Here is a 26,927-nt window from a genome sequence, read left to right as displayed (position 1 = left end):
GGCTGATCAGGCCCACAACTCAAATTCTAATAACATATTTCAGCAAATTTGAGACAAGAATTTAAAATCGGAGGTAGTAGCTAGCTCACGTGCGGTGCAGAGGAGGAGGACGTGCTGGCCGCGGTCGCCGTGGACGCGCGCGCCCAGGGCGCTCAGGAGCTCTCGGATGATCTCGCCGTGCGCCGGCCGACCGTTTTGGCGAGGCAGAGGCTGACGGGGCCGGGATCGACCCGTGCACACGGGAAACGCCTACGAGATGGTGATTGACCGGATGAAAAAGGAGAGGAAAAACGACAGGGGATCGTCAAATAGACTAAACTACCGTTTATAATTGAAGGGGCAAGTCAAGTGTTAATCTCCACCGTCCAATTTCCTGGGGGGGTGTGCTGAAGCAAACCTCAAAGTCAAATCGCCAGAATGCACTAACCTGTCATGGACTCGTGGCCCCCAAAACGAAAAAGCTGTAACTTATCGTTGTAGCCGATGTAGACTAAACGTGCAATTTTCTCCTCTAATAGCGATAACATTGAATGACGATCCCTTTAAGTAGTTAAACACCCTTAAAAAAACATAAAGTAGTGAAACACAGTATGAAGACCACAATACACATCCCACAAACCCATCCATATCGATTGGTATGTTCACTAGAGTCATGAAAGTTTAAATTGTAACCCTGGCCTCAACTGAGCTTTGTAAATACTCTGTCTATAAAAATCAACGAGGCTTTTGCATTTTCTCAAGAAGAAAGAAAAGGTTGTCTCCAATAATTGGAGTTGGCTTTGAGATCAAAGTCCACCATGTTTGCACTTGCAGTCTTCCTTCTCCTGCTCACCAAAATCACAGCGTACAAACCTGATACATGGCGACATGAAGGAGGCTGCATCTCCAGGGAGAGGGAAGCCTTGCTGTCCATCAAAGCAGGCATCACGGACGATTTCGACAGTCTCCTCTCTTCATGGCAAGGGCAGGACTGCTGCCAATGGATCGGCATCAAGTGCAGCAACAGAACTGGCCATGTCATCAAGCTTGACCTCCATGCATGGCAGACTTCCCTAATAGGTGAGGTAAGTACTTCTGTGAAAGCCCTAGAGCATCTGCAACACCTAGATCTTAGTGGAAACGACTTTCTTGCGGGGCCTCGAGGCCGCCTACCAGAGTTCCTAGGGTCTTTTCATAACCTGCGTACCTCAACCTCTCTGGTCTCAACTGTTCTGGCCCAGTGCCCCATCAGCTTGGTAATCTATCGAGGTTACTATATCTCGGTCTGGGATCTGGTTATAATCAGTTGTACTTGGCAGATCTTTCATGGCTACGACGGCTCTCTTTGCTCAAACATCTTGATATGAGTAATGTGAACCTCAGCACCGTAACAGGTTGGGTGGGTACAGTAAACTTGCTTTCGACTATTGAAGTCCTTAGGCTATCTGCATGTTGGCTCCCTAGAGATGATAACACAGTCCACTCTGCCCCCTACTCCAACCTCACTAGGCTCAAGATCCTCGACCTCTCTTTCAATTCCCTTGAAACATCTGATGCTTTGAGCTTGGTTTCGGGTGTAACCAGCCTGAAGTATCTCAATCTTGATTTTAACTTTATCAGTGGTCCTCTTCCTGCTGAATTGGGAAACTTGAGTTCACTTGAAGTCCTTCAGCTGAGTAGCAACTCTGTAACAGGAATGGTACCAGGTGCACTGATGAATCTTTGCAATCTGAAAATATTTGAACTGGAATGGAATTTTGTCGAAGGGGACATGACTGAATTCCTTGAGAGATTACCAAAATGTGCATGGAGTAACTTTCAAGTACTGAACCTGGGTCATAATAACATAACTGGCTCCCTGCCAGACTGGGTGAGCCGCATGGTTAGCTTGAGCAGTCTCGATCTCAGTTTCAACAGGCTTACAGGAGCTCTGACCACTGGGATAGGTACTCTGTCTAATTTGACTTACCTAAACCTATGCTACAATCAGATGGATGGGCTCATCACTGAAGAACTCTTTTCCAAGCTTTCAGATTTACAGGAGTTGCACTTATCTGCAAATTCATTTACCATGAAGTGGAACTCTGACTGGGTTCCTCCATTCAGATTGCAGATATTAGGGTTGAAATCATGCCATCTTGGGCCAGGATTCCCTCAGTGGCTCAAATGGCAGAAGAATACTCCTCCCTTTTTATGTCCAATACCAGCATAGCTGATACCATGCCTGATTGGTTTTGGGATGTTTTCTCAAGGGCTGATCTTTTGGATATCTCAAGTAATAACATCAGTGGCACATTACCAGCTACTCTTGGACAAATAGAAGCATATTTCTTAGACTTAAGCTCAAATCAATTCACTGGCTCAGTACAGCAGATACCTTCGCAAATACAAACTCTGGATCTATCGAGGAACTCTCTGTCAGGGCCTTCACCATCATTGAATGTCAAATATCCAATGCTTGTAAATGGTCTGATTTTTTTTTACAACTATTTCACCGGTGTTATCCCACCATCAATATGCCAAATGAAGCTTTTGACATTATTTGATATCGCAAACAACTTGATAACAGGTGAGCTCCCACGATGTTCAGAATATATGGCATCAAGATCAACCATGGGCTCACCTGGTACGGCGTCTCCAGTTACTGATTCTAGCTCTGATACGCCAATGCCCATGTCAATTCGAACTCTGAGGCTCGACAATAATAGCCTCTCCAGCGAATTCCCTTCGTTCTTACAGAATTGCCCAGAACTAACTTTCATTGATCTTGGGCAGAATAAGTTTTTTGGAAGCATACCAGCATGGATTGGAGAGAAATTAGCACAACTGGCAATACTGCGGCTCAGGTCCAACATGTTTTCTGGATACATACCTATGCAGCTCAGAGGACTTGGTCATCTACAATATTTGGACCTAGCACGCAACAACTTCTCAGGAACAATACCTCATTCCCTGCTTAGAATGTATGGCGTGTACTATACCACAGAAACAGCATTTCAGTATTTACAAGACAGCCCTTACGGTGACCCTGAAGAAGTATCTGACAGCCTAGGGCCTAATTCATATGTGAGCATATCTGCAGTCACAAAAGGGCAAGCGTGATTACATTGGTCAATTCATCTACATGGTGAATCTAGATTTGTCCTGCAATCATTTAACTGGAGATATCCCCAACAACATAGGTCCTAAGACAGGTCCAGTGAACATGAATTTGTCGAGGAACCATTTGACTGGAAAAATCCCAGAGAAAATTGGTTCTATGCAATCATTGGAATCACTTGACCTCTCAGACAACAAGCTTTATGGTGAAATCCCTTCAAGTCTATCTAATCTAACATCACTAAGTTATCTGAACTTGTCATACAACAACTTATCAGGGAGAATACCATCTGGGCACCAGCTCGATACACTCAGCCCAACTGATCCAGCATCTATGTACATTGGCAACATTGGTCTCTGCGGCCCACCTCTTCAGAAGAACTGCTCAGGAATGGTACAGTACAAAGCCACTCTTCAGTAAGCAAGGAAGGGTCAGCGATAATGACATTCTATTTTGGACTAAGTATTGGTTTTGTGGTTGGCCTCTGGGTGGTGTTCTGCTCCCTTTTGTTCAAGAAAACATGGAGGACGTCTTATTTCCTACTCTTTGATGAGCTATATGATAAACTCTATGTGCTTGTGGTTGTAAATTGGACAACAACTATGACGAAGAAAACCACCACAGATTAAGCAAGTTTAGCTGCAACGGTGCTACTAGTAATTTATTAGAAGCAGGCAGTATTTGGGTTGTAATCTAAATATGTTAACACTGGACTGTATTAAGTTAAACCTGCGAATAATGCCTGTTCTCTAAACTAGTAATGTACTAGTCGTCAAGCCGTGTGCCTGCACAGGTTGCATGTCATTTGGAACATAGCCTAATTCAACAATATTTATTGTGCTTCAATACTTCTATGGATGAGACATACAGAATAATTTTAGCAAGTGCTGCTTAAAGAAACAATTGAGGATAACCATCAGTCTAAATATCATTGTTTTGAATATAAATAATTTGTGAAGACCATAACAGCACACGGGTCACTTAGCTAGTGTTGCATAAATTGGAGGACTAAGATAATTAAGATGGGTGGATTAGTGGTGGCTCGAACCGAGACTCAAATTAGTATTATCTATAAAGATTACAATTAATCTATCGGGAGAACGTTCCGTACTTGGGTTAACCCTGAACGCCGCATGACCATCGCTGTATCTACACAATTTCCCGATCCACGCACTTTCCCCTGCTCTCTTCCACCTCTGTCCCACACCGAGCTCTGTCTCCATCTTGCTCTCTCGTCCCCAGCCGGACTGAAGAACTGCCTCGTCCCTAGGCCCGGCGGAGGCTTCTACTCCGTGGTCACGCATGCAGATATTGAGGGCGGAGGCCGCCGCTGCAGGTAGTGGATGCAGTGCGGCTCGCCGGTGCAAGTACGGACGCCATGCGCATGGATAGATCGAGGGCGGAGGATGCTGCGTGGCTCGATGACGCCAGGACGTCCGCCTGCAGCAGCATCTCGCCGGCGTTAGGGAGGACGTTGTCCGCATGTCGAGGGCGGAGGCTGCTGTTGCAGACAGAGGACGACGCCAGGACAGACGCAATGATGGCAGAGCAGGCTCTGCTTCTCTTCTTCTTCAAGGGGCACGCGGACGGCAAAACCAATGGAATCGCAGGTAGGCTCCGTGGTTGTGCGTGTTAACGGCGGCAACCACCTCTGCCCGGATGTCTAGTGCCTCTACGGCGTTTATTGCTGCCTTCAATTCCTCCCCTCTGGAGCAAGGTCATCACCTGCTCCATCAAACACCACGAGAGCATCTTCATTGCCGAAGCTTCCTCTCTCTGCTGCTCCCCATGTTGGGCAGGTGGTGCGGTGCTTGGTGAGTTCTTAACTTTGATCCACACGGGTTAGCAAGGACTTTATCATCTTCGGCTGTTCATATTGATGCTACCATGGATATATGCAAATTGTTTTGCCAGAACTAGGTGTTGATAGTTATGCTACCTCAGAGGCATGCTAATTATTTTGCTAGATCCATAGGAATTGTACATACATGCTACCATGTTTGGATTAATTCTTGTAGTATTAATCCAACACAAGACCATGACCTACTTGACTATTTGTATTCGATGTTATGCTTGATACTATATACATGTTAATCTTGTAATCTTTTGTGTACTATAGAACAAATTTTAAACCTTATGCCATTTTCAGTTTTTTAGCATTGTTATTGCCAGTTAAATGCTTCTTATTTCTGTTGGTCATTGATGTAGTTACCCAACTATTTGTCTCAAAGGTAACCACCATGTCACTAATATAGTTAGTCAATTCCATTGGTTAGAGTCATGACACTTATGTAGTTATCTAGTTGTATCCTTAGAGTAACCATTATGTAGAGTGGATGGTAACTCAACAGGCAGTAGGGTGTAACTTAATAGACAGAAGGGCGGTGACTTTGTCCTATGTATATTGGTGACTTTATGCCATTTAGGGAGGTGGCTTTTATACTTTAGAGTGGATGGTAACTTAATACACAGAAGGGTGATAACCTTGCCCTCTGTATATTGGTGACTTTATGCCATTTAGGACGGTGACTTTTTATATTGTCGAGTGGGTGGTAACTTAATAGCTAGCAAAGTGGTAACTTAATATACAGAAGGATGTTAACTTTGCCCTCTGTATATTGGTGAATTTGTGCCATTTAGGGCGGTGACTTTTTATACTTTAGAGCGGATGATAACTCAATAGGTACCAGGGTGTTAACTTAATAGATAGAAGGGCGGTAATTTTGCTCTCAGTATGTTTGTGACTTTGTGCCATTTAGGGCAGTGAATTTTTATACTTTGGATTGGATGGTAACTCAACAGGTGACAGGGTGGTAACTTAATAGACAGAAAGGTGATAACTTTACCCTCTGTTTCTTGGTGATTTTGTGCCATTGAAGGTGGTGATTTTTTATACTGTAGTGGCTGGTAACTCAATAGACAGCAGGATGGTAACTTTTCCCTCGGTATCTTGGTGAATTTAATTTGCCCAATAAAGGATGAAGCAAGATGATGTTGAGTCTCACCGAAACATAGATGTAGTTACCCAGTTGTTGAGGCTATACTTATCATCGTGGCAACACTTTAGTTATCCAACTGTTTGGGTCCCGGCATCGATGCGCCGTGGCTTGGTAACTTTATGCGCCGTGGATTGGTAACTTTATGCGTCGTGGGTTGGTAAGTTCATACATTACATGTTGGTAGCTTTTGTGCCATGCAGGTTTGTACCTGTAGGGGTGATAGTTCTCTCTCCTCGCATTGAATGCAACTTTTGTGCACTATTTGGGGTTGCTAACAATACACGCCGTTTGCGTAAGTTCATTCGTTGTATGTTGATAGCTTATGTACCATACAGGTTTGTATCCTCTAGGGTGGTAATTTCTCACTTCTCATCGAATGCAACTTCTGTGCACTGTGTGCGTTGGTAACTATATGCATCATGTGTTGATAAGTTTATGCATTGTTTGCTTGTAATTTTTGTGGCCATGTAGCTTTGTACTCGGTATTAGTAGTAGTTCTTCCCTCCTCATCTCATTGAATGCAACTTCTTTGTTGTGCACGGGTTCGGTAACTTTATGCGGATCGGTAACTTTACGCTTCGTTTGCTGCCAACTATTTTGCACTACGTGTTGGTAAATCCATGCATTGTACGTTGGCTACTTTTGTATCATGTAGTTTTTCCCTGCATTGTGTGTTGGTAAGGGTGGAGTACATGAATTATGTGCAAAATATATGTTGACAGGAGAAAGAGGTACATGGATGACTATATATAAGCGTATTTTTCCCCTTAGAGCATACAGGGTGGTAACTTTTTGTGCTAGATACGAGGGTTTTTTTCTTGTCTAGCTAGGTAAATTCGGCCAGGTTTTTTGTTTTGGAAAGAGGTGGCTTCCATGGGGCATCGATGGTATCTTGAGAACGAGCCAACAAGTAGCAGTGGAGGTAGGAAGAAGCAGAGGTAAAAGCGTTTTGGGCTTGAGCCGAATCAAGCAGATCACGTGGGCCGACTCAAGCGGAGGGACGAAGTTCCAGGCCAGCTCCGCTGGCACGCTCGCTCGATCCCGCTCCGCTCCGTCTCGCGCTTCGCTCGCGTGCTCCCGCTCGCTAGGAGAACGTCCGGTACCTGAGTTAGCTGCATAACGGTTGCCAAATAGTCAAGTCCTAAAGATTAGAACTGCATATTTGCGATCTGCCAAGAAGAGTGCCACAAGCTGCCTACTTACTCCTGCGCCTGTAGAGAGAAGACTAGACGAGGATACGAAGGTAGCGTCGAGAACTCGGGATCACGAAATTGGCCGGAAAAGGAACAGCGGCAGACGGCAGATATCACGACACGCCAATGAAAGGAATAACGACACGTGGATGCAGGGATAGGGCTCCAATTCTCCCACCCTTAGTTTGTACTGGATAAGGGATAAAGTATTTATAAAGTATTATCCCATTTAAATTCAGAAATACTCTCTCAGTTCTTAAATTTAAAAGGCAGTAGCTCTGTTGTAAGTAACTTGTAAAAAATTGCAGTTTATAGCAAAGTCATTCAACATTTATGACTCTAGATTAGTTTAATAAACCTATCATGAAATTATTTTATAGATTGCTTGTTTGATATTTTAGATGTTGATACATTTTTATAAATCTGGTCAAACTTGACTTCTTATATTTTAATAACCGGAACCGAAACCGGATTAGCCAAAACTGAATTAACCATTACAAATTTTGATGGCTAAGCGTGATTAACGAATTTAATTTGGTGGATTCGGTTATTAATTTGGTGGATTTGTATAAGAATCTATACAAATTCACGTCACTTATTTTGAGACGGAGGGAGTAATAAAGTTCAGGTTTCGGCAAGAGATGTAACCGATGAGTCTGATTCAGATTAGGCACCAGATTTGGAGCATGACAGTTGACACCTCCATTTGAGCGAGCATCACGGAGAACCGAAGAAAATCCTGGGAGGGCAAAACATCAAACATGTTGTAGGCGAGAGAAACATAAGCTCGGGATAAGAAATGAAAGGGCAAAAGGAGCAAGAGAGGTCACCTACCAGAGAGAAGGCGGCCGGTGGTAGAGAGGGTGACTCGAGCAGGTGGTACAGACAGGGGTTTAAACGATGAAGAAGGTGACGGCTCAGTTCACCCGAGCAGTTTCTCGGTGCTACATTTACAGAGCAATCATGGTCGATAAATGCTTGGATACGTAGGACCGTTTCTGGAGCATTGGTGGCTGCATGTGTGACCGGGAGAGGATCGGTCGCGGTGGCGGAGTAGCTGTTGCGGACGAACAGGCAGAAGAAACGGCAAGCGCACCGTCGCTTAGGAAGGGCAGGCGGCGCGAGGCAGTTGCAGGGCCGCAGGGGGTGGCGCACAGGGTGGGGCAAAGTCCTGGGATCGAGTCATGCGTAGAGGACGGGAAGGATTGGCAATCACCCTGTGCGTTCGGTTTTCGGTTCGTTTCGTTTCGGTTTATACAGTTTTTCGGTTAATACGGTTTGTATATTCGGTTTAATACGGTTACGTATAAAAATACGGTTCGGTTTCGGTTATAACCCAATTAACCAAAGTTGACGCGATTTTTTGAGCGACACATAAATTTTTATACACATGTTTCCTTCCTAAACAAAAAAAATTGAACTGTCTCAGTGCCTAGCTGGCCCAATTTGCTTTTGATATTGCTCTAGACTAGAGAGGCTTGTTCAGAGGCCCATATTAGGTACAGACCACTGGGGTAATGCTTCAAATCTATTAGCTAGCGCACCGTATCATTATATGGATTCTGTTTTTTTCGTTTAACCAAAACCGTTCGGTTTCTAGCCGAAATAACCGAATCCGCTTTCTTGGAACCGGAACCAAAACTGAAAACCGGAATTTTTTTTCCGGTTTTCGATTTCCGGTTCGGTTTTGCACACCCTGAATTGGCAGCCAAGCAGGAAAGACGAAGCAGCGCAGGCCAGAAGGATCGGGATGAGATCGACCCATCGAGGCAGACTGCTCGTGGGCTTGCCCAACTATGGGCGGACTGCTCGTGGCCTGAAAACTCGGCCCAGTTATGGGCGCTGGTGAATGGGAATATCGTGGGAACAGGACGTCGGGGGAACGAACAATGCGCGTTGGTAAAAAAGAGGACGTGGCAGCGTGAGAATCCAGTAACATCAGGTCGTGAGGGCTGCTACTCAGTAAAATCAACGTGAGTATAGAAGATTAGGACCGGACTGCAAGGCGCACGTGAACATGGTAGCTTAACCGGTGGCGTGGTACATATCTTTCCTCTTCTAAAAAATCCAATTGGTGACGGCAGAGCATCCTTTTGTTGTAAAAAAAATCTTCTCACCTCTTTCTAATGTCAAAAGAAAACTTCTCTTTTTTCCAATGCAAACAGTGAAACCTATTTGTTCCGTTATCAGTCGACAACGGAACCCGGCCATATTTCGGTCGAACGGGGAAAAACAAAAATTAAACCTACTGCAAAAGGCTGGCATGTGGAGGATAATGTTTGTCACTAAAATTGGAATTAAATAGACAGCGCCACTAAAATGTAATAGTGATTTTAGTCTAACAGTGAGTAGTCTAATTTGTTTTATCCATAGTAACGCATGGGTATTTAGCTAGTGTATGGTAAATTCACGAGATTCTTTTGGTTTATTTTTTTTATTTTTTTATTGTCTAAACCATGCATGTAATTGGCGATTCATTTTCACCATTAGCTAATCGTGCCGTGATCTACAAAACTAGATCACATGTTGATATGTTTTGACGATTTTTTTGTCATATGTTACTAGGATACACTTGTGTACCATATTATGACCACGTAGTTACCATGTTAGTATCACTTGGTTACAAGGTTACTATGACTTGGTTATCATTTTGCTAAGCATCACATACGCCTATATAAAGACTTAGACCATTGCACTTAATTTCATTATCTGATGACATTTCTTACTTGTTTAAACACTTCAATACTCATTCTGAGCTTGCATAACAATGCAATATCTAAATTAGTACATTTTAATTGTTGGCCATATATTATCAATGGATCAATCATTAATGTGATAACCCTTCACAACTAATATAGCTACCATGATAGATAACTGGTGGCATTGAAAAAACCCGTCAAAACTTAGTAAAATGTGGTACTCGTCGAGACAAATTTAACCATGAAAACGGATCCTTAATCGGATTAATAATTTGAGAGAGAAATCATTTTGATATTTTCAAATTTGGCATATGCAAGCACGTGTGTTACATCTGAGGCACAAGTAGACAGTAATACGTATTCTCTCTGTTTCATAACTCTTGTCAAAATATACATATATTTAGACGCATTTTAAAAATAGATACATTTATTTTTGACAGTAATTCTTGTCGAAATGTTACTCACTTCCTTTCATTAGGAAAATGAAAAGGAGGGAGTAACATTTAATCTCGATTAACCTTGGCCGCCACCGCCACCGGAGCCGCCGCCCACAGCTCCACCACCCGATCCAACTCCACTGCCTCCTCCGCTTCCGGCACCGCCATTAGAGCCCCCAAACCCTCCTCCACCGCCCACTGCATTACCAGCACGTCCAACGCCACTGCCACCGCCTTCGCTGCTTCCCCCACTTCCCCCTCCTCCCCCACCCCCACCCCCAGTGCTCACGCTCACCCCACCACGACCAACATGAAACCCAACACCCCCTCCGCCGCCAGCCCCGGCACGCACACCGCCGGCGCCAGCCGCGCCACCCCCGCCGCCGCCGATCCCCACGTCCAGCCTGCCGCGGCCGACGTCGACGCCGACACCTGCGCCCGCTCCGCCGCCCGCGCTTGCGCCGCCGCCACGGGTCGTGCCAGCTCCGCCTCCTAACCCGCCGCCGATGCCGATGGACGTGTCGTGCCCGCCGTGGCCGATGCTCACGCCGAAGCCCCGGCCCCCGCCCTCGCCGCTGCCGCCTCGGATGGAGAAAGACTTGCTGTCGTTGAGTGCCGCGTTTTCGCCCTCCGGAAGGAGGAGCCTTGCATGGGCAAGCTGGAGAAGTGGTACACAGTAGAGGAGTAGAATTGAGATGGCCAGACGGCGAGAGGTAGAATTGGCCATCCAGAACTGCGAGGATGGATCGCCCGTGCAGTTTGCTTGTATGCTATTGCTGATGACACTGCTCTGCGGCGGCGCGCAGTGCGTGGATTTATAGGATCGGGATCAGAATAAATAAAGCGGATGTCTCAATAGGACTAAATAGCCGGCCGCGAGCCCGCAAGTAAAGTTGATCCGAGTGAGCTGTATAGCACACATAACCACGAAAATTTTCAGGTGTACATGTAAGGCTACTGGAAACAAAATCTATGTTTACAAGCCACATGCATCACCAGCTCGTTTCTAGCATTATTATTATTATTTTCTTTGCCACACACGAGGTGTGTTAAAACTTAAATTTTCATCTTGGGAAAAAAAATAGACTGCCATATATGATGTATGGGATTTTTATTTGCGTTTTACACATGGGAATTGTTGTATATATTGTGATCAGGTAAGCGGCACAGCAGAAATATACAGTTGGACAATTTCATTCTGAACCATAACAAGAACTCTACAGTTGGGCGAGCACACCGAACAATTTTATTCTGAACCATAACAGGAAATCTACCGTTGGGCATGCACCGAGCAATTTCATTGCCTGTCATGTTCAGGTATTTATATCTGGAATATGTTACTTTTGACTTTAGAAAATGCGAACACGATCGTTCACACGTACTTTGATCGTCTCCTATATGCAAAGTTTACCTTTGCATTGCAGCTCGTTCTCCTGCGTCCAGATTTGTTTTCCCATTTCAGTTGCTGTGCAGGCCAGTGTACTGACAGCCAGCCAATATGTTCTACTGGAAGGGGCTGCTTTTGGCGCCAGATCCGGCCATCTTCTATGTCTAAGTACACCCTCCGTGCAACAGATGTCTCAAGTTTGTTAAAATTTAAATGTATCTAGATATGACTTACTGTATAGATGCATTCAAATTTAGTCAAAGTTGAGATATCCTTTGTTGGACGGAGGGAATAGGAGAAACCAACTATTTGCTTTCTCTCAACATGTAAGCATGCCACATCATGTGATGTATTCACACATATTTAGTAAATACTCATATTTTTTCACATGCATGCAAGTTATTTCACAACAAGTTTCTACAATACAATTTCATCGTATGTTTTTAATTTTGGATAATCTTTCGTTGCTAAACAATTTGACTCAGGTATGTTAACTAAAAGTTTCCGCAACAACGTGCGGGACATCGTCTGGTTCATAAAACACTTCCGACCCCGTTTCCTATTTCAAGATATACATGTCTGGACTAATTTTTTTGCAATCATATTTCGCTTGCGTGGTCCTGGGCATCAATTGCGCTTGACCAGCTATATTCCTCCGGGGTGGCCGAAACAGTTTGAGTGTCCTTATACTTCTGGTTCTGGGCTTATGATCTCTTCGACCTTTTTTTTCTTCCTAGATGTGCTTCCGGAACCTTGACGCTGCCGCAGCTAGCAAACCTGAAACTCAGCATTGAGTTGAACACTGGTACACGACGATGATACAATCTACAGTACTAAAACAGTGGTTACCACACACCATTTCTAATCAAACGCTATCACAATCTCAGTCTAACGGCTGCAAGACCCCGAAACGAATCTGGCCGTGAGCTCGGCGCACGGCCACGGCAGCACGCCCAGCGCGGCGCCGCGGACGTCCCTGCACTTCCACTCCGCCGCTGCCGCATCCCTCATCCCGCCGGCCCCGAAGAGCTTGACATTATAAAGGATGTTTTGGATGTGTTTGTTGGTTCATGGCCTGAAGGATATATGGTGTCAAGTTTATGAGCTTACTCGGAATAAACAGGGTGGATGTTCCAGAAAAGTGAGTTCTTGAGAACAACGTTGGAGATGTGGATGCCACTGGAATGCACGAACTCCACAAGGTTGGGCCGGGTATGCTGCAGAGTCCTTCTCCTCCACATGTTCCACCACACATCACCTTGGCCGTCGATGACTCCCTTATCACCTAATTAAGGGAAAACAAATCAGTCCGTGCTGCATCAATTTCTTCAGCTCTTTCGCTGCAATGTACTACAACTAGTACAAAACCATGAGAGCTCGATGTGCAGAGCAGAGGTTTCCCAGGAATAGATTGTTTTCTAGACAAAATTGACAGAGTTGAGTTGCTTGGTTTTCTAAAAATAAAACTGAGCAACAATCTTGGTCTTGAACTGAACATTAAGTTGAGAAAGTTAATTGTAGAACAATACTGAATAACTTTATTCATGGATGCAGAACTAATAAATTCTAACTAGAACAAGGTTCCCCTATCAAGAAATAAAATTCCAACAAGATTTAACAGCTTGGACAGGACGAAGTCCAACATCACTTTGGTAAAAGGTGCGACCTACGATTTGCCCTGCAGCGGGAAGTAGTGGTCTGAAACTTAATTTAAGAACATTTAAGAAACCTTTTAACCAATCACTACTATGATCCAGTACGTATTTGAATTAAAAAGGGGTCAGATTCCCTATCTAAACTTTGTCAGACCAAGGCTTGGTAAATTTCAGCGCCGTCCCATTTCTTTTACCCTGTTGCTACGTAACAGGTTTTACTCTAGTCACTCCGCTCCATCTCCCGTGAAGGTCTCGTGAACCTTTTTCATCGAGTATGACAAACTACCCTTTAATAATTCGCAGGACGTCCCCTTGGACCTTGGTTCTTCTCCCGCGAACGCTTCGCAATCGCAAGAGACAAGACACAAACGATACAGCAGTAGCAGAACAACACCCAAAGCAGAGCAGAGCAGAGGAGCGGAGAGCTGAGCTGAGCATCAGTACCTGTAATGACAACGTCGCGGAGGCCGTTGCCGTGGATGAAGCTGGCGTACCTCGCGCCCGGCAGCTCCCTGCCCCTGCCATACGACGGCAGCGGCTCCATCAGCAGCCAGCTCCTCGTGTCCTGCTCACCGCACACTTTCATCAAGAACGCAAAACAAAGAGAAGCAGAGCAATTCCGGCGGCTAAGGTTCAGAGTTAGCTAGAGACCTGCGTGGCCTTGAGCACGGCTCCCCTGGCGAGGAAGAGCGTCATGTGGCTGGTGAGGTTGAAGCTGCCGCTGAGCCACGTCCCCACCGGCAACAGCAGCGTGGTGCCGCCTGCTGGATGTCAGAACTTGTGTCGTGAGCGGCCAAGCCAAATTTTAATAGATTTTGAAAATCTCAAAAGCCCATTCATGGAGTGGGGGACGAGAGAGCGGAAATGGAATAGTTCCACCTTGCTAGTTTACAGTGAGTGAGACCAACATATAAGAGATGTTACTTCTCACCTAACAGCAACGGCTTCCTTCCCGCCGCAATAGTACGTACATTGTGATTCGATCTACTGCTTAGTTATGATCTGCAAGTTCATATTGCTGTTCGTTGGACTGTTTCATACTTCTACTATTTTCGAGATGCGTCTGCTAGTTGCTACTATCGTCATGATCTATATTCTGGAATTATTCATTAAATTGTTATTCTCGAAATTGCTTAATTTCCCAACAATCCAAAACCTTATTGTAGGCAATTTCCTGATTTAACTATGGGTTTAGCCGATGCATTGAAGCCGGATAAATTTTCCGGGATGTACTTCAAGAGATGGCAATTAAAGGCCATGCTCTGGTTGCAGACTCTGAAAGTATTCTGGATGACAGACGGCAAACCAGAGGGGTATTTATCTGAGGAAGCTCAGAAAAATTTGCAGGATGCCAATGTTGCCTTTAGAAGATGCATTATGAGTGTTCTTTCTGACCGTCTTTGTGATGTGCATATGCACATAGAAGACGGGAAGGAGTTGTGGGATGCACTGGATGCTAAATTCGGTGCAACCGATGTAGGCAGTGAATTGTATACAATGGAGTCGCTGAACAACTACAAGATGGTGGATAACCGTTCTGTAGTTGAACAGGCGCATGAGATACAGATCATTATGAGAGAGCTCAAGCTTCTCAAGTGTGATTTACCCGACAAGTACGTGGCTGGGTGCATTATTGCAAAGTTACCTCCTGCGTGGAGGAACTTCGCTACGTCTCTAAAACACAAGAGACAAGAGATATCAGTTGAACAACTGATAGCGTCCCTTGATGTTGAAGAGAAAGCTCGGGCTAAGGACACCACTGAGAAGGCTGCTGATTTTCCGTCTAACGCCTATGGTACAGAGGAACTTTCGCGGCAACGGAAAGAACAAAGGGAAGAAGTCTGTTGTTGTTAACAACAACAAGCCTGCGCAGACTACTACCTTCAAGAAGAAGAAGAAAGTAAACAAAGGCGAGATGAATTGTTTCACCTGTGAAGAGCTCGGCCACTTTTCCAGAGACTGTCCTGATCGTGCAGATCGGAGAGGGAAAAAGGGTCAGAAGACTAACACGTACGGTATTTTTACCTAATGTACTTTCAGTGTTTCAATCTCCATGTTGGTGGATTGATACGAGTGCTAATGTTCATGTACGTTCTGACATCTCTTTGTTTACTTCTTACCGGCATGGAAGGGATTCAACCGTCTTGATGGGGAACGGGTCGCATGCAGTTGTTCGTGGTGTTGCTACGGTCGATCTGAAGTTTACTTCGGAGAAGATTGTGCGGCTAAAGAACGTGATGCATGTCCCCTCCATGAACAAGAATCTCGTTAGCGGTTCTCTTTTATGTAGAGATGGTTTTAAGATAGTTTTAGAGTCTCTACTGAAACACTAGTATATAAACAAGTAACGAGAACAGGTAAATCTCTAAATTGGTATTTGAGATCTGGTGGAGGATTGTTAAAATTTGTGTTGTGGGCCTGATCAGCCCAAGCCCAATTTTAATAAATTCTAAAAAATCTCAAAAGCCCATTTATGAAGTGGAATGAGGAAGTGGAAGGGAATAGTCCCACCTTGCTAATTTAGAGTGAGTGAGCCCAACATATAAGGGATGTTGCTTCTCACCTATTGAGCAAGTGAGCAAGGAAAATCCCCACGCGCGCTCCTCCTCCTCCGCTCGCCTAGCCTCGATGCACGAGCGCCGCGTTTCGTGGATCGAGCTCGAGCCGTGCGGGGCCGGGTCTCTTATCTTTTTTTCACGCGCGCGGGATATTTTTGAAATCAGTTACGGACGCTTGCAGATTTTGTGGAGTCGGTTCAGGTTTTCTAAACCGAACCGACCTATACCTGCGTGATTATATATACAGCCGCCCGTCCCTGCTATCAGTACGTAACACAACCGCGCTAGTGTTTCGCCTGTCTCTCGCTTTTGCGCTGTCGTCGTAGTCTACTCCATCCCGAGCGCCGGCGTGCACCAGCGATCGGGAGAGCAGGTCTCCAGAACCTTTCGTCTTTGTGATCCTGTACGGGAGAGGGCGAATAAGGTTTTTGGGAAGCGCTCCGCGCGAGTGCTCGCTTCCCTGTAACCACGGGTCGTCTGACTTCTCGATTTGGCAGGTGCGCGACGCGCCGCCGTCTTCTTCGTCAAGCGAACGTAATAACAACGACTTCCTCTCCACCGCAACAGCACGTACATTGTGATTCGATCTGTTGTTTAGTTATGATCTACGAGTTCATATTGCTGTTCGTTGGGCTGTTTCATACTTCTAGTATTTTCGAGATGCGTATGCTAGTTGCTACTGTCGTCATGATCTATATTCTGAAATTATTCATTGAACTGTAATTATCAAAATTGCTTAATTTTCTAACACTGGATGCGGTACACCGCCTTGCGGAGCGCCCACGTGTTGAGCGTCCGCCCGTCGCCCACGCCGCCGAACTCCGTGATGGACACCACCTCCGGCCGGGGCCTCTCCGGCACAGCGCCGGCGCACGCCACATTGCAGTAGGAGCGCGTGGAGCACGGCTAGCACTGCTACTGTCAGTAGCAACGCAGCCATAGTGATTGGTTTGCAGCCAGCGGACAGGAAATCCCTCCGGGGAAGGGCACAGAGGGCTCCAAGAAGAGCTTTTTCAGTACTTGAGTATGATTGTATGAATGTATGATCCTAAGAAATTAGGATGCCCATATTCTTGGGGTGGTGTCGGGATGTTGAAATTAGGGTACCTCCAAGTGCAAGAGGGTGGCGCACTGGGTGTGAGGAGAATTGAGAAGAGAGCGAGTTTTGGCCAGATGCAGTGCATCTTTACTCAGAGCTTGTTGCTAACGAGCTTCTCGTGCAGCCCTACGTGTGGGGGCGTTAGTTCAACACTCGCGCTGGACTAAGCGTCTTAACGAGCGAATTTTGTATGTTCGCTGTTAGTATTAACAAGCTAAAATTCGCTCAAACAAAAAACAAGATATAATGATTTATTGGCTCAGTTCTTAGCCAACGAGCGTGAGCTAAACGAGTCGATCTACTGAGTACCGAATGCTTATTAAGTTTGCCAGCTTCGAGCTTTTTGTCAGCCCTATGTGCCAGATGATGCTTCGCGCGCCATGAGGAGCCATCCATCATTGGTAAATTCATAGGTAGTGTGAGATCGAGATAGGCAATCAAAGGGGGGTGAATGGTTGCGCGGAAGCAAATTAAATTTTTTTCCGAAAGTTCACACCCTAAATCATCTTTCTGTCCGTGATAATAAAACAGCTGTGACTTTTGATTAGATGAAGCAAAAAATACGTATGAGTATGCAAAAGAAAGATATTGAAATTATCTAACCAACGCAACAAGAATCAGCTCAATTGGACTTACCAATCAAAAGATATGATCAAATGAGTAACAGCTGACAGAAAGTTACGAGAATTAATCTATAAATCGATTTCGAAATAACAAGAAAGATGAAGTAATCGCGAACTTTCTTGATCTCATGGTAAACCTGCAGAAAAGTATTATGAACTCGTGATAAACCTGCAGCAAAGTGTTAGAAAGATCTAGCACGAAGAATCCACGAAGATCCGAGAAGAACAGAAATGACAACGCCAACGAATTTTTTTATTGCAACGATGTCGATCGATTACAAAAGATGCAACCATGCATCTAAGAACTCTCCAAGAATTGATCTAGATCCAAAGCTCTGAGTTCCCTCACGTCCTTGCTGAAACCCTACCTACGACGCTCTCTATTTATAAGGGAAAATTCGCGACTCTAAACCGAGTCCGAATCCAACACGAACTCTTCTGTCCCGGTCGTTATTCTGCCCGTGGGGCTCACAGAAGACCTCGGATTGAGACGACTCCAAAAGCAAAGTTGTTCTTCTCGACGACGCGCACAACTTTCATGTGGACCACTTTTCCATCCGACGCCATCTTGATGACGCTATTGTTTAATCTTTAAACAGCTCTTATCCAGTCACGGCTGGACCTACATATCTTCACGTCGATGCCACTCCATGCCATCAACTCTTCTTGTGATGTCTTCAAAAACTCGACCATCACGTATCGAATATCTCCAATACCGTACATATCCGGTATAAACAACGTACGACAAACCGGTGCCCTCCCGGATCATCGTAGCCTTCACTTCCATTGTTTTTTCGCACAAACGTCCCGCATGACGTTGATCCTTGACCTCAGCTTCTCCCAGGCTTCGTCCCTCGATCCCGTCATCGACCGCATTCCTCTAGCTTCGGCAAGACCTGAAAGCGAACACACAAATAACCAGTATGAGCACAAGTCCACGACTTGATTCAGGGTAAGTTCCACACAACTCACGTCATGTTTTCACATAAGAAACTAATGGATCAGCACACCACTAGCGTGTAAATACTACTAGCAGGTTAGAAACCTGTGCGGTCCAAGTACATGCCTATTCTGGCCTATCCGGAAACTGTGGGCCGCGGATGTGGGATGCGTAAGCTAATTCGCTGCCTGGTTGGTGGTTGCAACTGCCCACCGACCTGCCCAGCGGTTTCTCTGGAGTATACCTAGGCAAACCCGGGCCGGGCCGGGCTTTATAAAAGCCCGACGGTTACACCTGAAGCCCGAGCCCGGCCCGGCCCGGCTCGAAACTCCAAAAATAGGTCATTTAAGCATTAAAATAATTATTTTCGGAATAAATAAATGATTTTTATATCTATTTTCCTAAAAAATACCCATTTTTAGTCATTTCGGGCTATTTTTGGGCTGACTGGAAAGTGAGGCCCGAACCCGGCCCGGGACGTCGGGCTTCGGGCCGGGCCAGGCCACCCATGCCCAGGTATACTCTCGAGACCGCACCCACCCTTCCATGCACTCGCCGTTCCTCCAGTTGTTTGTTCCCCCATTGCTTGGCTCCTCCCCCTCCACCGAACCCCAAATTCTCCCACACGAATTCACCCTCCACCTATGGCTTCCTCATTGAGCTCTACCACCTTGCGGTTCCCCTGCTCTAGTGTCTATCTATTCTCTCCCATCCTCGCTATCGGCTGCACGACAGTCCTGGTCGTCTTCCCAGAGGTCGGGCACCACTCTGTGTCACACACCGGCTGCGCCTTCATCCACCTCCGCTCCATGTCCCCCAGACTCCCCTCCACCTCCTTGACGTGCTCGTGCCATTGTTGCCTCTCCACCTTGCCACGAGTCTTCTCCTACTACTCCTCTTGCGATCTCGCAATCACCCGCCGTGGCCACCACACCTTGTGCCTCCACTTCTAGCAAGGAATTATTTGCTCTGCTACTAATGATGGGCTGATTGAGTTGAGTGTAACCTGAGATGATGTGCAGGTGGTTCCAGAGTTCGGGCTACTTCGGTATGTCATTCAGTGGCTTCCGTTCTAGAATTGAGAGGGATCATTGCTGCACTACAAATAGTTTTGGAGATAATGGGTCATCTTATTGGTGTAATGTTGTTCTTGTTTTTTTATTTGAATATCTCGTGGTCAGAATTGAAAAAAAATCATAGGAAACAGTGTTGCATAATGTCGTTCTGGTATGTATAAAATTGGGTCAATTGTTGTGTTTCTATATATACGGCGGTGTCCCTCGAAAAATACTACTCCTTCCGATCCATAATAAGTGTCTCAAACTTAAGTATAACTTTCTACTAAGTTTGTACTAAATTTGAGATACTTATTACGATCGGAGGAAATACTTGCTATGTTAGCTACTACATAGTTTCCATGTTATTGTTTTTTACCACTTCTCTATTACCATTTTTACCCATAGTGACCGGGTCATTTGATCATAATTGCCATGTTATTTTTACACTGACTATTCAATTTCATATTTTTATCCTTAGTGACAAGGTTATTTGATCTAATTGCTATGCTGACCACTTCTCAATTGACATATTTTTTACCCCTCCCCGTAAAAATAAGACATTTAAGCCTAGTGACCAGGTTATCTGATACTAATTTTCATTTTGTTTTACCAGTAATTAATTGTCAGATCTTCACCCCTAGCGTCAATTTCCAGATTCTTTACCCCTATCGACCACTTTATTTGATCTTGGTTGTCAAATTGTTTTTACCATGGGCATCAGTTGTCTTTGCAAGTTCTTAATCCCTAGCGACCGATTTATTTTATTGTAGTTGCCAAACAATTTTACAACTACTCAGTTGTCAGATATTTTTACCCCACTAACCAGTTTGTTGTACTTTTGTTAATGTTTCGCCATTTTTTCCATGGTTATGTACTGAATGGAATTGGGGGTGGGGGTGGGGGGATTGTTAGTGGGCAACGTATCCCGTGAATCCGCATGCCTCCGTGCATCTGTGTGTCCGCGGATTACCACCCTACCGATCCATGTCGAACAGCAAAGGTCGTTGTTAGCGCTGCAAACTTACAAAAACACGCCCGCTCGGATGATTAATCATGCTAAAACGGCTCTCCTTCGTTCCCCAGCCTCCACACCTTACTTCGTTCCCCAAATACACTACTCCTTCGTTCCCCAGCGTTCCCAACCCAGTAATGCCCTCGGCCGGCCGGGCAAACGGCCAACTAACCCAGGTGGCCAAATCGCAGTCTCCTCATCTCATCGAAACTGTTGTCGCCGTCGCGTTGTACTCGTACCCCGACCATCCATGGGAGATATGGGAGATGAAGACCTGTGCATGCTCAGCGACTAGATCCAGGTGTCCGCGTCTTTTTCTTGCAACGAGCTGCTTGCATTACACTTGCTGATTTCAATTGTTCAAGCTGAAGTGTGTTGATATAATTTGAGGTAGTAAATTATTATCCCTGTAGCCGGTGCTTGCAATAATAAATTACTGATTCATAAGCAAGTATCCAAGCCATCGGGATCAGGTTTTATCACGAACCGGTGCTTGCATCAGAGGAGACCAGACGATGCACTAGTACGCGCTCCGGGATCGACAGGACGCGCCGGCAGTCAAAAAAGCAAAGTATTGAGGCGTCTCCACTCACGGATTAAACAATTTCGGACGGAGGAAAAGCACCTGTTCGCGTGTGTCCTCCTCGCCGTAGATACTGAGAATTAATGGGGCACTGCTCCAAGTGAGATACCGGACAGCCAAGGACATCAGGCAACGTCAACGACGAAAGTTTGGATCACGGCAAACAAGTGGGGTGGGGAACGAAGGAAGGTGTGGGAGCTGTGGAACGAAGGAGACTGGTATTTGGGGGAGTTGTCCTCAGCCGTTTTAGTCTTCCCCGCGGGCGTGTTTTTGTAAGTTTGCAGCGCTAACAACCTTTGCTGTTGGCTATGGATCGGAAGGGTGGTAATCCGGGGACACACGGATGCACGGAGGCATGCGGATTCATAGGATACGTTGCCTTGTTGGTGCTGTATTGAATACATACATATTTTGTCTTCCTCGGTTAAAATTTCTCTCAAACAGACGTGTAGTATCTGGCAACGCAACAGGCGGGCTGCTGTGAGACGCGCGCCGGCGCGCGGTGCACGGGACGCGTGCGGGCCCTCCATCCGTGGGCCCACATGTCAGTAGCATCACATCATGCGATGCTACTGACATGTGGACCCACGGATGGAGGGCCCGAGCGTCAGCAATCAGTACGGGGCGATACGACTCGTTGTGCGCCGGTGCGCGACCATGCGGAAAATTGAGCGAGCTGAACTGCTTGCCTGGGGCTGCACTGCTGGACTCGGACGCTGCGCTGCTGGGCGGAGGCTGGGCGTTGGGTAGCTAGGCTAGGGCCTAGGGCGCTGCGCTGGGCTGCAGAGTGCGGGGTGACGCCACTATCCTAAAATAATTGCTGATTTCACCTTAAAAAAATACAGTCTGTTTGGCTCGTTTCATTTCATTTGATAAAAATAAAATAAAATTTAATTTTTAATAGGATTTCATTTGATGAATTTGAATTTTTTTTCAAAAATCATGTTTGTCTACCACATGAATTTGTAGAGTGAGAGACAATTCCAGAAAAATGATGTCTTTTGGAGGAAAATTGTGGTTAGTTATAATGTAATTTCATGTAATTTGAGATTGAATTCCAATGGCCAATTTCGTGCCAACCAAACAAATTCATTTCTGGCATTCAATTCTAGACCCAAATGATGTGTGTCAAACGAGCTGATAGAGTAATTGCTCATGAAATCTTTAACTTAAGAAATTATAACGCCCCCTTAAAAAAATTATAAAACGAATGCGGTATAGTGTTCATGCTGCATAGATAAATTTGGAGCTCCACATTGACAAACGACGTCGAAGAAGGCACCATCCATGATAGTGATTAGCGACCGCAAGCAAAGGGACGGCCAACCCAATGCCCAGGAGCTGAGGCAAACAAAACAAAAAAGTTGCTAAGGCCGCACTAAAAACAACACACCCACAAGTTGCATTATATTTAATTTGTTCGATCTTATCGGAAACGTGAACATTACTAGATTGGATGTAGTAAAACTATACGGGGCAAACTCTGGGCCGGGCTTCATGAAGCACGACGGGAAAACCTCGGGCCTGAGCCCGGCCCGAAGCTCGACAAAATGACCATTTTAGCATTAAAATAATTGTTTTCGAATAAATAAATGATTTTTTATACCTATTTTTAGTGTTTTTAGTGTTTTCGGGCTTTTTTCGGGCTTTCGGGCCGGGCTTGGGACTGGAAAATGAAGCCCACGCCTGGCTCGGGACGTCGGGCTTCGGGCCAGGCCACCCATGCCCAGGTATAAGTGAAAATAAGAGAACACCATCATCAGTTTTGTTCAAGTCATTTTTCAAGGGCTGCGGACCAATTCTCCATTGGTAGTTGGAACACAAAAATGTTGTAGTTGAAGTAAGAATTTTTGCAAAGTTAATCACCTCAATTTCGTTCTACCAAACATGTTGTACTGGCTCTGCAAGGGATTATTTTACTCCACTGGGAAAATTGCTGATCCCTTTAGTGCCACTGCAAATTAAATAGACGTGCTCCCTTTAGGGCGTCTCCTTCTGTGTCAGCGGGATGACCCCGGGTAGGGTCATGACGACGCGCTCTAGCCGAGATGACGATGGCAAAGCCGGCATGGTCAAGTATGCCGGCATCGTAAAGCCAAGTTAACACTAAGCCGGCATACGGGGTGTATGCCGACGTGACTATCTTATCTTATGAGTTTGCAGGATAAAGACGAGCCCCTCGATCTCGGCCCATGCCGAGATCCTTCAACGGTCTTATCCTGACCACCCGGCGCAAAGGAAAGCAGCATCATCATTATCGCGGGAAAAGCAGTCGCCGCTTACGTAGCGATGCCAAGCGACTGCACAAAAGAAGCACCGAAAGAGAATCTCTGACGAGAGCCGGCAGAGGTCAACAGTACTTGTTGCAGGGTGCCAGGTAAAGTAAAGTTGTCTTGTCCCCTGCGATGCCACCCGGAGGGAACCAAGCCGCGTGCCCGGCAGGGCCCAAGGAAGATGACATTAGAACTCGGCTCGCATGTCAGTGTGACATAAGCGGCCTACAAATAGAGCGCTACCCCTTCCTGGAGAAGAGAGATCACTTAGGCATCTAGGGTTTTTCCCCTTCTTCTTCTTCTTCTTCTTCTTCTTCTTCAAGAATACAGCTTAAGGAACGCCATTGTAAGATCTTGTCTATCTCGGCTAATACAACAAAGCAGGAGTAGGAGACTTACCTCAGCAAGAGGGCTCCGAACCTGGGTAAACCGCCGTGTGCTTGTGTGTTTGTGCGTGTTTCCCTTCACGTCCTCCCTCCTCCGGTTCCTCCTTCGTCCATCGGCACCAAGTTAAGCCATCCTATGCCATCTGCCGTGACACCACCACGATAATTGGCGCCCACCGTGGGGCCAGCAGCGGCGCTGGCTGGACTCTTCATCCGGATGGGAAGCTTTCTCGCCACCGGAGAGCGCGTGGTCTCTGGTTTGGTCTGGAGATTCGGATCTCTGGGCTTCATCGACAACAACACGGGCTGCTTCAACGACGCACCGCTTCCCTGTGCGGGCTGCTACATCAACTTCGGGATGCACGAGGTTTATGTTGCCACTGACAGCCCCTGCAGGTACCCAGAGCAGGTGGTGGTGGCCAAAGACACCCTAGCCGTCTGCACAGTTCGCAGTCAGTATGTCGACTGCCCCGCTGACCGTGGAGTTCATGGTGACGGCTCATGGTGCCGATGCTGGAAGGGACGCTGCGGGAAGCGGCGCGGTCCAAATCAAATCCGGCAGAACGGCGAAACTCCCCTTGGAGAAGCCGGAAAACATCGCTGCTCAAGCCGGCACGTCGGACCTGCTGCCGAAGCTGACCCAGCTCCAGGCCTCCATCGAACGGCTGACCGCGCCGGTGGCGTCGAACGCCAACCCGGCCCAGCTGCAGGCGGAGCTGGAGTTGGAGCGACAAAAACTGATGAAGGAAGCTGTTGACATTGCTCACGCTCGGCAAGAACTTGATATTTCGCTCCGTGAGTATAACAAAGCCCATGGTCTTAGTTCTACTGCGTTTACTAACCCTAGCCGAGTTGGGGAGGTGTGTAACCGTGGCAAGAACTTGAATGCCGGGATGACTAGAGATGGCAGGTGTGTGCCAGTAGTGTCGGCAAGTTTCGCCTCGGTGCTAAAGCCGAAATACAATACCCCTGTCAAGAATCTCAAAGCTGCTGAGGCTGCGGCCGAAGAGCTGCCGAATCTTACAGGAGAGGCACTCAGACAGCAGCAGCTGCATGTGAAAGAGTTGTCCGCACAGCTAATGAGCAGAATGAGGCATACATGAGAATGCACGGCAAGCCCGGTGCGTATCAGGTTATTCACTCGGTAGCAGATGTTGGTGGCTGAATTGACAGGCAAGCGTCTTCGCCTAGTGGCAAGCGAGACAAAAGTGTCAATTCTGGCCGGGATAAGCAGCTAGAACATTATGACCCGGCCCTGGCCGAGAAAAAGATGGTCAGAAGGGTTGACGACAGCCAGAGTGGCCTACGTCCCGGTGACAAATCGCCGAGACCAGCAAGAACGTTACTTGTTTGATCATGGACACCGACCTTGAGGTCCGGCACCCAATACTGCTGCAGGTTAGCAGAGTGTCGGGCGCAACCCCCCATATCGAGGCGAAGATCGCCGATATGACCGTTATGATGATGGATATTCGGCCATGGGTGATGAGGGTTATATCAGGCGAGAGCGTGATAATCTCGGCCCGCTCGGAGCCCGAGTTGGGAACAGGCAGGTGTCGCCCCTGGATGCCCGACATCAGCTTGACAGAATTTATCTGTCTGAGCTTCTGGAAGAGCAAGGCCCTCCGGGACCGCGTTGTTTTGCGCATCAGATCATGAGGGAGAGACCAGCCCCGGGTTTTCAGTTGCCCAGAGGTACTAGAACATATGACGGCAGTACTAAGCCGAAAGATTGGCTGGAAGACTATGTCACTGCAGTAAGCGTGGCAGGCGGCAACCGCAGATGGGCGGTACGTTATGTACCCCAGATGCTGGTAGGGCCGGCAAGGATATGGCTGAACAATTTGCCGGAAGGCAGCATCAATTGCTGGATAGATTTTGAAGAAGCTTTTGTCAGCAATTTCACTAGCACTTGTCCATGTGTAAGCAAAGAGACAACGAGACTGACCGAGATTACCTGACAAGATGGAACAATCTCCGCAATTCCTGCGATGGGATAGTGGAATCGCAAGCCATAGCGTGGTTTGCCCAAGGATGCCGGCACAACAGCATGTTGTGGCAGAAGCTGCAAAGAGAGATGCCGGCTACCCTGTCTGAGATGATTCGGATCGCTGACATCTATGCGCTTGGTGATCCGACTCAGCCATCGCTGATGCCGGCAGAACCACAAAGGGAGCAGCCGACATACAATCCTGTTGGGGCATTCCGGAGGAACAATTATCAAGACCACCGCAACAAGAGAAGGGATGGCAGGCTGGATTACCGATATGGGCAAGCCCATGTCGCCGCTATTTAGGATCAACCTGATGCCGGCTCCAGCCAACGTTAGAAAACAGAAAATCAGCAGTGGGTCAAGAAGGGAGAACAAAAGAAGTCCTGGCAAGATAAGCCGAAGTATATGTTTGAAGTAATGCTGGATTAGCCTTGTCGTTTCCACACGACTAACCCCAACAAGCCGGCGAATTACACAAAGCGGCAATGCAGCTGGATGCAGCGGGCCGAGAAGGGCGAGGCAAGTCATTTACCCCCTCCTCCCCCGCTCACAGGTGCTAACGCACAGATCCAGGGACCACCTCAGGCAAACAATGCCGTCAACCAGGTGGAAGACCAAGATATCCCGGGATATGCCGGAAGAAATGAGTACAAGGAGCATCACCAAAGCTACATGATCTTCATCACTGAGCCGACTGACAAGCAAAGTCAGCGTAGGCGAGAGATGGAGGTCAATGCTGTAATGCCGGCTGTTTCGAAGTTCATGTACGGGTCGGAGCAAGAGATTAACTAGAGCCGGGCAGACCATCCCAAGGTTATGCCCAACCCCGATGGATATGCTCTGGTGGTTGACCCGACACTCATCGGGCCCGACATTAACATCAAGTTCACTCAGGTTCTCATTAGTAATGGGAGCAGCATAAGTATCTTGTACCGGGACACGATGCTTAAACT

At 46.6% G+C, this 26,927-nt stretch overlaps 1 protein-coding gene, 1 long non-coding RNA gene and 1 pseudogene across 2 annotated transcripts; 1 reads left to right on the top strand and 2 right to left on the bottom strand.

Annotated features, from left to right (window-relative positions):
* Positions 1-590: 590 nt before the first annotated feature.
* LOC100836873 lies at positions 591-3,925 on the top strand (annotated as a pseudogene).
* A 2,837-nt stretch (positions 3,926-6,762) lies between these two features.
* On the bottom strand, positions 6,763-8,279 carry LOC112271415. The gene is made up of 3 exons (XR_002964332.1): positions 8,106-8,279; positions 7,282-8,010; positions 6,763-7,190 (listed from the first exon to the last, which is right to left on the bottom strand). It is a non-coding gene; the product is annotated as an uncharacterized LOC112271415 (long non-coding RNA).
* A 2,035-nt stretch (positions 8,280-10,314) lies between these two features.
* On the bottom strand, positions 10,315-25,409 carry LOC100836562 (probable polygalacturonase). Its single transcript, XM_024461348.1, has 6 exons — positions 25,350-25,409; positions 24,949-25,030; positions 14,101-14,210; positions 13,894-14,014; positions 12,905-13,079; positions 10,315-11,065 (listed from the first exon to the last, which is right to left on the bottom strand). The coding sequence occupies exons 1-6, from the start codon at positions 25,407-25,409 to the stop codon at positions 10,951-10,953; spliced, it is 663 nt and encodes a 220-aa protein (XP_024317116.1). The 3' UTR covers positions 10,315-10,950.
* Positions 25,410-26,927: the final 1,518 nt, after the last annotated feature.

Source organism: Brachypodium distachyon, chromosome 3, assembly GCF_000005505.3.
Source record: "Brachypodium distachyon strain Bd21 chromosome 3, Brachypodium_distachyon_v3.0, whole genome shotgun sequence".
NCBI classification, from domain to species: Eukaryota; Viridiplantae; Streptophyta; class Magnoliopsida; order Poales; family Poaceae; genus Brachypodium; species Brachypodium distachyon.
Note: the sequence above shows the minus strand (reverse complement) of the source record. Positions and strands in the feature narration are given on the sequence as shown.